Raw genomic sequence first — 13930 nt, 5'->3', positions numbered from 1 at the left:
GGAACCGTCAGCTTATTTACTAATAGGTTGTATAAAAAAGAAACAATAAAAGGCATCAAATTATACAAAATAATACGAAATTTCTTTGAAATATAATATATAAGCATGTAACAGAAACGAGGTAGTCGTTCGGTGTGGTTCATAAGACAACCATTCAATTTATATGTATATATAATAGAAAAATATAGTCACAATATACGTAAGTACATATATTGGTAAAAAATTATGTATCTATATATAATCCAGGCAAGCAAACTACATATTAGATATGCTTTAAGCAACGCACCGTTCAACCGCTAAACATATATAACATTGCACAATTGCACCAACTCACTTCATTGCGAGGCCGAGTTATGTGCATTCGAGTAAATCACAAAGTCGAAAATAATTAGAAAACGAACATTTGCTCGACAGATGTTTGATTAAACACAAGTATGTGGCAAGAATAAAACTAAAGAAAACAACGAATAAAATAGAAAAAAAAAAAAAATTATTTGTCAAGCGAAAATCAGTTTATATTATTCTGTGTATGCCGTTTTCGACATTTGTCGAAGGAAAGCGATCGAGTTGCTTCAAGTGGTCATAAACGTTCGAGATGAATAATGTCGGTTCGAATCACGACAAACATCAAAACTATTTTAAGTTTCTTTACCAACTGGAACGAGTTTGCAACTCGTTCCAGTTGGTTTTCATAATAAAGTATTAACTTTAAAATGGGCAACGAATTCTTTATAGAATTTATCGAAGCAATATAAAATTCTAAAGATTAAAAATTTTACTTTTAATCGACTTAACGCGATGTAAAAGTACCTACATACCTGCTTCTTTAGTGCCGACGTTTCGACGTGGATTACGTCATAAACGTCGTAAACGCTTATTATATAAATTTGAACGTACATAAAACTATGTACTTATAAAAAGTGCATACTCTATACTTAAAGGCTTGATGAGAACTGTAGGCAGGGACGTCACTGCCGGGAAGTGTCTCATCGAGAAATAAATTAGTTCGGACGAGACTAAACAAAGTCAAATGGTTGTCTTAAGAACAAATTATGTTCATTGTTTAGCCAATGTGCGTCTAGGTGACAGGCGAGGCTCGTTCCGCGCTATTTCGGTTGCTGGCTTGAGTCCGTAGCCGATGTGCCGCTATCATCACATTACCAGCTCTCTAAACAAAATACAATCTAATATTAATGTCATTTCTCGATTCCAATTGAGAACTCGTTTAGCGATATTAATGTTTCAACTCGAAATGAAGTAGTTTTTTTTTATTGGGTGATAATGGTATGGTAACCCCACCCGTCCTAACGGTATACACCGGCGGGGCACCAGTAAAGGATGATAGGTGAGGATTAAGCAGATCAGTTAGCCCATCGTGATGAATGCAACAAGAATTGTTCACGATGGTTTTCAGGGAGAACCACGTGGAGGACGACCTAATAGGGCATATTGCTAGCAATGGGGCTGTCAAACTCCAATGGAGTTTAACAACAACAACAACAAACTAACAATCTCTTCCCCCCCCCCCCCTCCGAAATGAAATAGTTATGAACATAAATACATTCAATTAATTGAATCATAGATTATGTAAGAAAATAAATATGCTAGTGATTGTTATCCCTATTAGAGTAATGGTATTTGTCGACTGTTCCCGTCATTGGCATATTTAAGGATCATGATCAACATCATCAGCCGTTAATTGTCCACTGCTGAACTTAGGCCTCCTCCAGTAGTAGCCACGCTTGGCAAACGGGTTGGCAACCGCAGTTAGGGTTTTGGTAATGCTTTGATAGGGATACTGCTGCCTATCTCTCGACCCTTATTTAGTTAAGTTATTTAAGAATATTAATAATTAAATAATTAGTGCCTGGCTCCTTAAAAGCTCCATAATGTATTTTGAGGTATGTCTTTGCCAGTTAGCCCATAGTGATAAATACATCTGGAATTCAGTACGATGGTTTCCAGGGACGAGTTTGGGGGAAAAAAGGATTGTTAGTAATTATCCTGTCAGGTCGACCTCCTCGCGGTCCCCTCTGAATACTATCGCGCTTATTCATCATGACGGGCTAGCTAGTTTGCCATTTCATCCTGACCTATCATCACTTAAAAGCGCTCCGCCAGCGTACACCGTTAACGCAGGCGGAGCTACCATTCCATTTTCATCCAATAAAAAAATACCTTTCATAAACGTACCTGCCATCTAGCTCTGTAATTCGCGAGATATGACTTTAAGTTCTCTCTGGTCTTTTTCATATGGCCAGCTTTTGCACCTTTTGGCGGGCCCTCCAAAATCCAGGGGTGTTTCAGAGCGGCGGCAGCTGACATGCGCTCTTCTGCTATTAGAATCAAAAGGTGATCCACGAAATCCTTAGCCAAATCTGAGATTTCCATAAAAGCCGTTTCGTCATAATTGTAATTGGCCATCGTTATGTTGGCAGATCTCTCTGGCCACGAGTCACCCGCAAATGGAATCACACCTGAAAGTCTATAAAGAATTTCTATTAATATCTACATATAAAGGAATTGAATATTGAAAATATAACGTATGTATATATATATATATATATATATATATATATATATATATATATATATATATTCCGTTTTTGTTAATAATGCGACCTAAAATACGGACAAGATATGCCACGCTTCATTATAATAAAACACTGTTGAAGTGGTAATAGGCTGGTCACAGTTCGAAGAACCGATAACCGATGCTGAAGAAAGGTTATTGAGTGGCGACTTCAAATGCATTGAAGGGAATCAGTGGATGCAAGTGGCTCAGGACCGTTCCTATGGCAGTCAATGGTGGAGGCTTATGTCCAGCAGTGGACGGATAATGGCTGAAATGTTGATGATGATGAGTACAATTTTTGGCTTCACATCATTGTCATTTCTGATTTTATACGTACCTTTTATTTCCTTTTCACAGAAATGCAAGTATGAGAACAAAATTAGAAAAATAATATTATGGATTAGAAATACATGTGTATATAATATTAACTTTTGATATTATGGCCATGACTGTTATGCCTGAGAGGATATTCTATGGAATTTAATTAATGGATGATTTTATTTATGCAACCTAGAATGGAAAACAAACTGATAGCCCACCTGATGGAAAGTGGTAATCATCGTCTATAGACATAACAGAGTATACTGTTTCATCTATGATACCCCCCAGGCGTTTCCATTCCTGAAGACTCAGGTGTTAGGTGATGATAATGAAATTTTAATCCTGCGCTATCAGTATACGCTAACGGGGCACCAGTGAAACGAAAGCTGAGAGCCTACCATGACATGTTTTCCGAAATTTCGGAGCCGAAGGATCACAAATTTAATGTTAAAATTACATAATACTTAGCATTAAAAATCATTAAAAATATGAAAACATTATTCCTTGGGACTTTTATGGTAGGATTTATGACGAACGAAATGTTAAGCTCCATTTACTGGCTCCATTTAATATGTATGAACAAAAACATGAAATTAAATCCGAAACTTAGGAATTTCATTTTATGGTAGGCCCCCAGGTTAGAAAATAATTAAGAATACTTACAACATATATGTTACGACACCCAAACTCCACATATCGCACGCTAGCGTGAGTCTCTCGAAGTTCAAAACCTCGGGTGCTACGTAATCTCTAGTCCCATATATGGCTCTTGTGATATGCCCTTCCTCCAAAACCCTGGCAAGTCCAAAGTCGATGATCTTGACCTGTCTGGAGTTGGGACTGAGACATATTATATTCTCAGGTTTCAGATCCAAATGAGCGATTTTGTGGGAGTGCAAGTAATCCAAAGCCTCGCAAATCTGCCGTACGTACGGTACCACATCCACTTCTTTTATATGCTCTTCCTCGACAATTCTATCGAAGAGCTCCCCGCCCCATAGACTGGAAATAGTCAATTTTAACACTTTTCAACGTTTTGCACAAAAGTCGTCTACTTGAGTTTTTCTGTTCAGTTTGAATTCAGATTCAGTTTGAATGACAGTGAAATTATATAGTGACATAACAGTCCTTAAGAATAGCAACACATATGATGGGAACCATGGACGTCACAGATATTCAGTAAAGTTCACGATGCTCTTTATATTGGAACTTGTTTGCCAGTTTGTGATCTTTAAACCAGCGTTGAAGGTTTTAATCAGATTTTTTGATAATATGATCATAATTCACAAAAAAATTACGGTTAGAAAATGACTGTCATTGCTCTGATTCTCAGCAATCGATTCTATTAATATTATTCTTCTTATTCTTAAATTGAAACTAATGCCACTTGGCCAAAAATGTTAAACATACTTACTAATCCATAACTAAAATAAATGTGTCCTTGGCAACAAACGCATCGATCAGCTGAACTAATTTCGGGTGCTTTAGTTCCTTCATTATCTCATACTCTCTCTGTGCTGTGTCCCTCTTTTTCTGAGTTCTGGTCTTCAGTGTCTTAGAAAAATATACGTACAATTAGTTTTTCATAGGAGTTCCTCTATATAACAGTATCATACAAAAAAATTATTACAAAGACACTTTGTACTAAAGTTGTCTGCAAATATGGGGTAACTATATCCCATACGTGTTTTCTCCGTGCAGCAATTGTACTTACACTGATGTGTTTTGGTTTGGAGGATACTGCAATGACATTATAGTAACCGAAAGCTTTACAATATAGTCCCTAAGAATGACAACGCAAAAGAACTATTTTGGGCATAGTGTATTCTTTAATGCCCATGATTTTGGCTTATAGGTGATGAATACCATTTCACATCAGGCCGGTCATTAGTTTGTTTGCAGTTCTAAATTGCATATAGTATGTTCTACCATGTAGTAAAAATGCAAGAGTTACAGAGCAATATAACCTCAAAGTTTAAGAATTAAAGATAAAAAATAAACAAGTAACTGTGATTAGAGAATGTATATTTAGTATATACGTATATACTTTATATTTATCTCCTAATAAATTTATTTAACACTATCTTTTCGCTCGCTACTTCGAACGCGATTTCAAAAGTAGGAAAACTAAGGAAATAAAATGAAATATGGATGTAAATTCTGAAAATAAGTAAATTTGTAAATAATGAAAAAAAAATAGGTACCTTAGCAGCGTAGTAATCTCCCTGCTTGTCCATCACCAACGCCACGCTACCGAAAGCACCGCAACCAATAAGAGCGCTTGTCCTAGTGAAGAGCGAGTCGAATTCCTCCATTTCTTTAACGTAACTAGATTTTGTTACGAACGCTTCACCCGATGGTAACGGAGCTAGAATTAAATTGACAGATAATTAATTAGCCGTTTGTTCTCATGAAAGTGTGCATAGAAAAGGCCACCTCTTTCCTATCTCGTGGGTGTTGTAACAGAGGGCGAGAGATGGGCAGCAGCGTCCCTCTTAAAACATCTCTAAAGCCTTACTGTGGTAGACAATCCACCTGCCAAGCGTAGCAACTACTGGCAAAACTCCCCCAAGGAGGCTTAAGTTCAGCAGAGAACAGTTAAAGACTAATATGACGATGATGATGATGATGATAATTAGATTTCATCATCAGATCATCTCAGCCATTATCCATCCACTGCTGGACATAAGCCTTCCCCATAGATTCCCATAAAGAACGGTCCTGAGCCACCTGCATCTACTATCAGTGATTACCTAATTTTTTAATGGCGGATGATAGAATGGTAATCCCGCCTACCAGTGAAGGATGATAGGTGAAGATGAAAGCAGGTTTGTTAGCCCATTATGACGAATTCTAGAAGAATTAACTACGACGGTTCATAAGGGGAGTCGCGTGGAGGTCTCCATAAAAAAGGTCCTCTCAATTAGGTTATATTTTTTTATGTAAATTACCTCATATCAGTTCTAAACCAATTTGTAAAATTCTTTTTTATTTTTATTTTAAAGCTTAATACTTACAGATTGATCAAATCAAAAACAGGTCAGTAGTTTAATTTTTAATTTAAAATAATTAAAATTGATTGGTTTTGCCATAATTAAAATTGATTTTATTTTGTGTGGAACGTAATTTTAAAGTTGATAAAAATAAACGCTTTGTTGTTTGTGCTAGAATGAGTAACTAAAATATCAACATACTGATGCAAATACTGTATTCACTAGTTTCATCCACGGGTTTCAAAGTCCTAATACGAAACTCCATCATCTTATCCACGGGTGGGTCTCTGATCTGAAATTTAGGGCTGCTGCTCACCCCCACCTCAGTGTACCCTCCATCCGGCTGATGAAGATCAATAACATACCACATGTGAGTGTTTGGGGGATCATACCTGTAATAAAATAATACTAACTTTAATACACACTTGGTAATTTAGTGGTTGAGCACACATTTTCCGATAGCTTTATTTGTAAAAATCACTTAGCCCTACGTATTTCCAGTTTTATGTGTGGTATATATATGTGTATTAGTGTGGTGTATTTGTATGTATTTATGCGTATATATGTATATGTATGTATATATATTTATATATGTATGTGTATGTATATATTTGGATGTATGTGTTTATTTATGTATGTGTATATGACTATGCTGTCACAGATATTATGTTTTTACAGATCTATTTTTTTAACGCGCCACTATTTATGCTTTTATTCCTTCTACCCAAAGGTTGTCTAGAAGAGATTGCTTAGCAATAAGACCGCCTTTTGTACTACACTATACTTATTAAAAATTGTTCAACAAATCCTGTTTTGTTGGTGCAATAAAGTGTTAAATAAATAAATGGCTACCCCTTTTGGGTAATTAATATACAATAGCGGGTTATATATACTATTTATTATAATATACTATTTTTATTTATTTAACTCTTTATTGCACCAAAAACATAAAAATAAACAATGATTTATAAACAATTCAACTGAAATACAGTAGCGTGGAGTACAGATTAAAATATACATATAAAGGTACATAAGGCGGTCTTATCGCTAAGGCAATCTTTTACAGACAACTTTTGGTTAAAGGACAATATATAGAAGTGGGCAGGTGGCGCGAGAGTGAATTAATCATTTTTACGTATAATAAACAAAAACATCAAATACATATTGTTTATTAGACTACTTACTATAACAAATAATATAAACTACATACACATATAAATATATACAACAACAGGGCTTCTCTTTGCCCGCCAGATGGTGTGGGCGGGCGAGGTAGGAGCCTCGGGGCATACCCCACTATCCCAGCTTCAACTCCGGAGGCAACAACTTCCGGACCGCTGGATTTGCAGCCAACATACACTGTTGGTCTGTGTATGCCGGCGTGGCTTCTAAATATATACATTGCTTTACTGTACTGTAATTGCTATATTTCGGTAAGCTAAAGTTATAAACCTATCAGTATCTAGTATCCAGAGAGGTCTAATATATCCGGTGGTATCATATTAATGGATAAAATATATAAAATGTTTCATATGTTAAATTGGGATATAAGCTATCCGTGTACTAAGTTTCATTCGAATCCATCCAATCATTTAAACATGATAATGCAACAAACATTCAAATATCTTTACAAATTTTAATATCTATAATCATCAATAATCAATACTTACCATTCCAATACAATTGTTTTAGACTGCTCGAATTCCTCTTGACTTGATTCTTCTATTTCATATACGTGTACTTGAGATGACATGAAGTCAGCTCTTTTAATCACGTCCAAATAATGAAAATTTTTCTCCTCCAACCTGAAATGTCAATAAAGAAAAAAAAAATTTGAATAATATACTATATTTTGGTTAATGTATCTCCGTAACTATACAGCGTGGCAATACGGCAAGCCTGGGTACCCTACTAGTTGGCAATAACTTCAAAGAAACCTTGATTTTTTTATTTATACTTATTTATTTCTTCTTTATTGTACATAAAAAATTACAACATATAATATATATATATAAAATAAAGATGTATAACAGGCGAGCTTGACTCTGTAAGAGTTCTCTTCCAGCAAACCCTGAGTGGAAAGGAGCATTAATTACTAGCGGGCAGTATGCGTACAATAATAGAAGGAAACATTATAGATGTTTCTATTAAAAAATAATAAATATGTTGACATATATAAGTAACTCATACAATTAAAATCAAAATAAATACATATCTGTATACAATAATACAAATACATTATTATACATATATACATAAACATAAAATAACTCTTTACATACAAAATACGTACATATACATACATAGACATAATTTAATTGTTTTTATGCTCGACTCTCAACTTGCCATGGCGGTGTAGTGCGTCTGGCATGTTTGCAGAGAACAGGGTTAATCATTTTTTTGCTATTTTACGTAATTATAAGGCAAAATTTCATGACAGATTAATGACAACAAGTAATTATATTGTAAAGACTGTATTTCTCACAGCATACCTGACGACAAGAGATTTTATAACGAAATAATTTAAATTGGTATTTTATAATTGATGTATATTTTAAAAATAATAATAACAATTTATTTAATTAATAATATAAAAATGTAAACTATGGGTATATACCTGAAAATAAAGAGATTTATTATTATTATATTATTATTATTAAAGTTTTAAGTCTTTTTTTTAGAATTAGATTTTTAACCCAGTAATATGTTACTGTGAGATAATGTAATAATAACAATAAAAGTCTGGGCATATCAAACAATATGCTTTTTTTAATTATAAAGCACTATTATACCTACTTGTACAACAATTAGTCCATTACCTTAAGGTTGTCTTGAAAAGATTGCTCTCAGCAATAAGACCGCCTTACTGTACTTATACAATTGTATCGTTATGTTTGTAAATTGTCTTGTTTATTTCCTATATTGTATAATGCAAATAAAGTATACTCATTCATTCATTCATTCAATATGCAAACGACCATAATTCCTAAGGAGTAGTTAGAAGCGTTCGTCAACTGTTGCCGTTATGGAAAACACATACATGACATGTCCACATTACGCCGAGCATATTTGAATCCATATACGCAGTGGGAAGTGGTTATTAGTGTTTACATCTACCGGATTACAATGAATTAGTGGATACAGAAGTAAAAGGTCACAAACTTGTTTAGATTGAAAAAATCCACAAAATGGCTTTAGTAGATTATGATATCTTACAATAAAATTAAGTCTCGAAAAATTATATAAAATAATCTAGTAAAAATAAACATTTTCTTTATTGAAATCGGTTGAAAGTAATCAACCTATTATTGTAGCATTACTCCGATAAGCACGTTATCCGTTTAAGGCATTTTTTTTTTCTTATCTCACGTTTAAGGCATTTAATTCGTTGTTTAAATGCATGCACGCAATAAAATGTGATAATGCACCGAACGAAGTCAATTTACAAAAGATTATCTTAACTTTCATATGACATTAAGCACTTAAAAAAAATAGGACAACTGTATTTGTTATTTCTAGTACCGAAATTAGGTTTTTTTATACAACTTACAATGGCTTCCTTTTGAATCACTCTATCTATTAAAAAAACCGCTTCAAGATCCGTTGCGTAGTTTTAAAGATATAAGCATACATAGGGACGGACAGACAGCGACAGCGACTTTGTTTTATACTATGTAGTTATAACAATTATAGAAAATATTTGAGAAAATAAAATTTCAGACACAATTTTATATTTAAAACTTGGCAGCATGGTTTGTGACCTTAGCCTGTTTCTCAAATGAACGAAGGTACCAAAAAAAGAGAACTGTAAAGGAATTTAGTAGTCGTAATATGAAATATAGAGAGCTCACCTGCAATAATTGATTTCTAGGGCCACTTGATTAATGAAGCAGGTTTCACAATTACCGTTCCCGTTCATTATTATCTGAAAATACAAAAAAAAAAAAATATTAATTCGTCTAATAGCAAAATACGTGTTTTTTTTTAAAGAAACAATACAATATCATGTCTAACCTATTAACTACGATAATTTAATCTAGTCTAAAGCATAGAATAGGCCACCCCTTTCTTTCCTGAGGGTGTCGTAAGAGACGAATAAGAGAGGACGAGGGATAGGCGGCAGTGTTCCTTTTAAAACATCGTCAAAGCCTAACTGCGGTTGTCTATCTACCTGCCAAACATAGCACCAACTGGCAAAACCCCCCCAAGGGGCAAGCTTATGTTCAGCAGTGGACTGTTCACGCCTGACCATCTATAAAACTATATTCGCAGTGCATAATTTTCTTTGCGCAGTTTTATTCGCTGACCAATGTATAGATACATATATTTTCCCCAAGACAGTCATTTTAAACAAAAACATATAGTAGAAAATGTTCGCATCGCTTTCAATGATTTCATTGAATGAATAACACGCCATAATCCTGTTTTATCATATATATATAAGATATTAGATTAATAAAAATATACACACAATATGCGATATATAAATATATATACATATTAATAAATAAATAAAATATGACTATATCTAAAACTTTATTGTATTAAGGAGTATATTCGCAGTGCAGTGCAAGTATATATATATATACAATTAATCATTTGATATAGTAATATTTTATATTATTATTATGTATATATATTTATATATCACATATTGTGTGTATATTATTATTAGTCTAACTATATGTTTATAATATATGAATATGTTAAGTATTACTTTATGAAATTCCTCAATTCATGAAATATCACCTACTTGTTTCTCTTTATGCCCAATTGCTGACTGGTTGATAACACCTTCCGGTGTTAAGTCCGCCAAATAGATTATAGACATAGAATTTTCCTGTGCATTAAAGTATAAATAAATAAATAAACCTATCTAAATGTATGATCAAACATATAGGGTACTTAAGTATAAATAAAACATTAAGTTTAATTATCTTAAATAAAATCAAACATTATAAATATGAGAAATATGAATCAGCAACTTTACTATTACATCAAACTGGTAATTAAAAGAATTACAACAAACTATACACAAAATTCGAGTAAAATAAATATATTGTAAACAACATTAATGCATGCTCAGTTGAGAATTTGAATAATATGAGATAATGGTATTATGAATCAATTTAAGATAAATACGATATATATTTGCATATCGCTGTGCAGTAAAAAAAGAATTAAACAATTTCATGCGATTTTTATGCAACTTAGAATGGCGAACAAGCTGACGGTCCACCTGATGGGAAGTGGTAACCGTCACATATAGAATTGATGTAAAAGGTAAGGCAACTATTAAAAGAACAACCATTCGTAAATACGCATTGATTCAAGTAGAATGACACATAATGCGTAAATAAGTCTTAGAACAAGTATATGGCCATTATTCTTACGAATTGATGTATAAATAACACATTCCATTTTCAAATATATAAATATAAAATTGTTATTTACAACACTTACATTACTGAACATTTGCGAAGCACCATTCTCAATATCGGCTTTGCTTGATACACGTTGTATTTTAGGTTCCTTTCTGTTTATTGAAGCAATCGATTCGTGTTTTAAAACCGATGCAGGCACAATAGCTAGATTTGCTGTCGTCTTGTTTATTAGTATCGACTTTCTATTTGGAAGGGCCCGGCGTAATTCACACATCACCTCTCCGGCCATTCCTGGTTCCACCTTGTTGATGTGCAGTAAGAAGTCTTTATCTTTACGAACAACCTGGAATCAATCGTATTAACATACAATTTCATCCCGTAAAGGTGATGCACTTATTCATATATGAATTTCAAGTCTTTCAATTGACTCTTGTGTTAATTTTAATTGATTTAGCAGACTCTAAGTTACCCACCTTGTCATTAAAATGTTTACCATTATTAATTAGATACTGAGAAGTTTTAATGACCCTGGTATTACAGTTTAACATACTGATTTATTTTCTATAATAAGAAAATAACATTTTATGAAAAATAAGTTTTCAACCGACTTCAAAAAGAAGGTGTAGGTTATAAACCGTCAGTTAAAAATCGATTTGGCAATTTTTATCTGAAAGGATACACTTACAGATTAGTTCCATAAATAAACCAGTTTTGTCACAATTGAAGTCGAGGTCTTTTGTTGATAACAACTATTGTTACATAGATCTGGGTGTTTTTCTATGTATAATCTATATAAAAAAAAAGTATTCCTGTAATGTTTTAAAGGAAAAAATAAAGAGTATCTATCTATCTATTTCTATCATTAATTTAGCATCGATGGTATAAGCTCTGTTTAGTTTGGAATTAAATGATGCTGTGTGATATGCACAAATTATAATAGCAGTGAATGAATTCAAATCACTTATAATTCTTTTTAAAGGTGGAGCTTCCAAAATCGATAGTATATTTTTTTTATAAATATTACCTCAGAACATATTTGAATCCATTCCAGAGACCCAGTGGATGTAGTGGCTCAAGATCGTTCCTTATGGCAGTCTATGGGGAAGACCTATGTTCAGCAATGATCAGACAACGGCTGATATGACGATGATAAATTATTATGACCTTATATCAAATAATATGGATTACTTACATTAAATCTTGTGTTGCTACGTTCTATTCTAAAATGGCCGATATGCCAAACGACATAGTAGTACCGGGGATCTTTTATTTCGAAACCACAGTCAAATGTTATTGTAGAACCATAGCATGCAACTGTCGACACCAATGGTTTCTTCAAGAGCACTATAGGTGGGTTTTTCATAGGGCTAGCTGAAAATTTCAATGTAACTATTAGTTCACTTGCCAATTAAGATAATTATCTTTAAATTCCCATATTTAAACATATTCATAGTTAACTCACGATAAACAGTCAGAAAGCAAGACGAAATATCAGTGTGCCCAGTTATTTTGTTCTCTAAAACTACCGAATACTCCGAGGAATCTGTCTTTTGTACATTGAATATCCTTAAACCAAAATAATCCCCATCATATATTTCAGGAATCATTCGTTTGTCTTCAGCAATATCAACACCATTTTTAAGCCATTTTATTATTGTATTTATATTATTTCTAACTTTACACACAAGTCTTATTTCCTCATCTATATTTGCTTCCATATCATCTGGTAAAGCTTCCTCTATATATGCATTCACATTGTCTAAAACTTTAATATTATCATCAAATACATGCACCTCGGCTGTGCTTGATGTAATACCATATTTTGTTCTTGAAACTACTGTGTAAATACCAGAATCACTTAATTTTCCACAATGAATCGATAGGACTGATGAGTATCTGTTATTCAATGTCATAATACGTTCATTTTCTGTTACAATCCTATCATTTTTAAACCAAATATAATCTAATAAACATTCGGTTTCAAATTTCACTTCAAGTTCTATTCTCTCTCCTAATTTTACTGTTACATTATTTAATTGCTTTGGCACAGAAAGCGCCCATCTTGGGCATGGATATGTATAGATTGCTTTGCAAGTATTTTTACCGATAAGTAATTTAGCATACGAATAAGTCATACTAGACATATTTTTAAGGACTATACTGTAAAGTCCATGGTCTTCAGGGACCACTTCATCTATTTCCAGACGGCGCCATTTTCTGTCGTTTATTATTTTAATTCTTTCAGATGGATGTATTTCTTCACCGTTCTTGTACCAGATACTAGTGGTTTGTGGGTGGCCAATTACTTTACATTCGAATACAGCTGTGGCACCTTCATATACAATTATATCTTCAAAGGGTTCGTCTATTTCGAGTGGCATCACGAGGTTGACTCCTTCTATAAAACAGATTATTAATATAGATTAATTAAGACCAAAAACACAAAATGTTAAATTGAAATGGAGACTTTGTACAAAAATCGTTTAATGGGCGTCTGTGCTTGCATGACTGGATTTTAGTTTTAAAGCTTAGATTATATTATCTATGCTTTAAAACTGAAATGCTCTAAAAGCTAAAAATATAGATGGGACATCGAGTTTTAAAAACGGATCAACTTTTAAAAAAAAGTGTCAGCTAATTTCACAATTAGCTGACAC

General features: G+C 33.2%; 2 protein-coding genes across 4 annotated transcripts in view; one reads left to right on the top strand and one right to left on the bottom strand.

Annotated features, from left to right (window-relative positions):
• LOC113516898 (tyrosine-protein phosphatase non-receptor type 61F-like) overlaps positions 1-7180 on the top strand; it is a 51187-nt gene extending 44007 nt beyond the window's left edge. The window contains exon 9 of the mRNA XM_052895446.1: positions 7144-7180. Coding sequence (XP_052751406.1) covers positions 7144-7165 — 22 coding nt within the window. The 3' untranslated portion in view covers positions 7166-7180. The remainder of the gene's footprint in view (positions 1-7143) is intronic.
• LOC113519810 (myosin light chain kinase, smooth muscle-like) overlaps positions 74-13930 on the bottom strand; it is a 42673-nt gene continuing 28816 nt past the window's right edge. For 2 of the 3 annotated variants that reach the window (XM_052895441.1, XM_031911610.2), the window contains 12 exons: positions 12736-13671; positions 12466-12644; positions 11353-11616; positions 10643-10729; positions 9741-9814; positions 7560-7694; positions 6091-6281; positions 5101-5264; positions 4311-4450; positions 3560-3898; positions 2194-2485; positions 74-1168 (listed from right to left, as the gene is read on the bottom strand). In XM_052895441.1, coding sequence (XP_052751401.1) covers positions 1079-1168; positions 2194-2485; positions 3560-3898; positions 4311-4450; positions 5101-5264; positions 6091-6281; positions 7560-7694; positions 9741-9814; positions 10643-10729; positions 11353-11616; positions 12466-12644; positions 12736-13671 — 2891 coding nt within the window. In that variant the 3' untranslated portion in view covers positions 74-1078. The remainder of the gene's footprint in view (positions 1169-2193; positions 2486-3559; positions 3899-4310; positions 4451-5100; positions 5265-6090; positions 6282-7559; positions 7695-9740; positions 9815-10642; positions 10730-11352; positions 11617-12465; positions 12645-12735; positions 13672-13930) is intronic. The other variant, XM_052895442.1, reaches the window with a different exon arrangement.

The sequence above is a fragment of the Galleria mellonella genome, unplaced genomic scaffold (assembly GCF_026898425.1).
Source record: "Galleria mellonella isolate WM207_F2 unplaced genomic scaffold, CSIRO_AGI_GalMel_v1 utg28, whole genome shotgun sequence".
In the NCBI taxonomy this organism is placed as follows: domain Eukaryota; kingdom Metazoa; phylum Arthropoda; class Insecta; order Lepidoptera; family Pyralidae; genus Galleria; species Galleria mellonella.
Note: the sequence above shows the minus strand (reverse complement) of the source record. Positions and strands in the feature narration are given on the sequence as shown.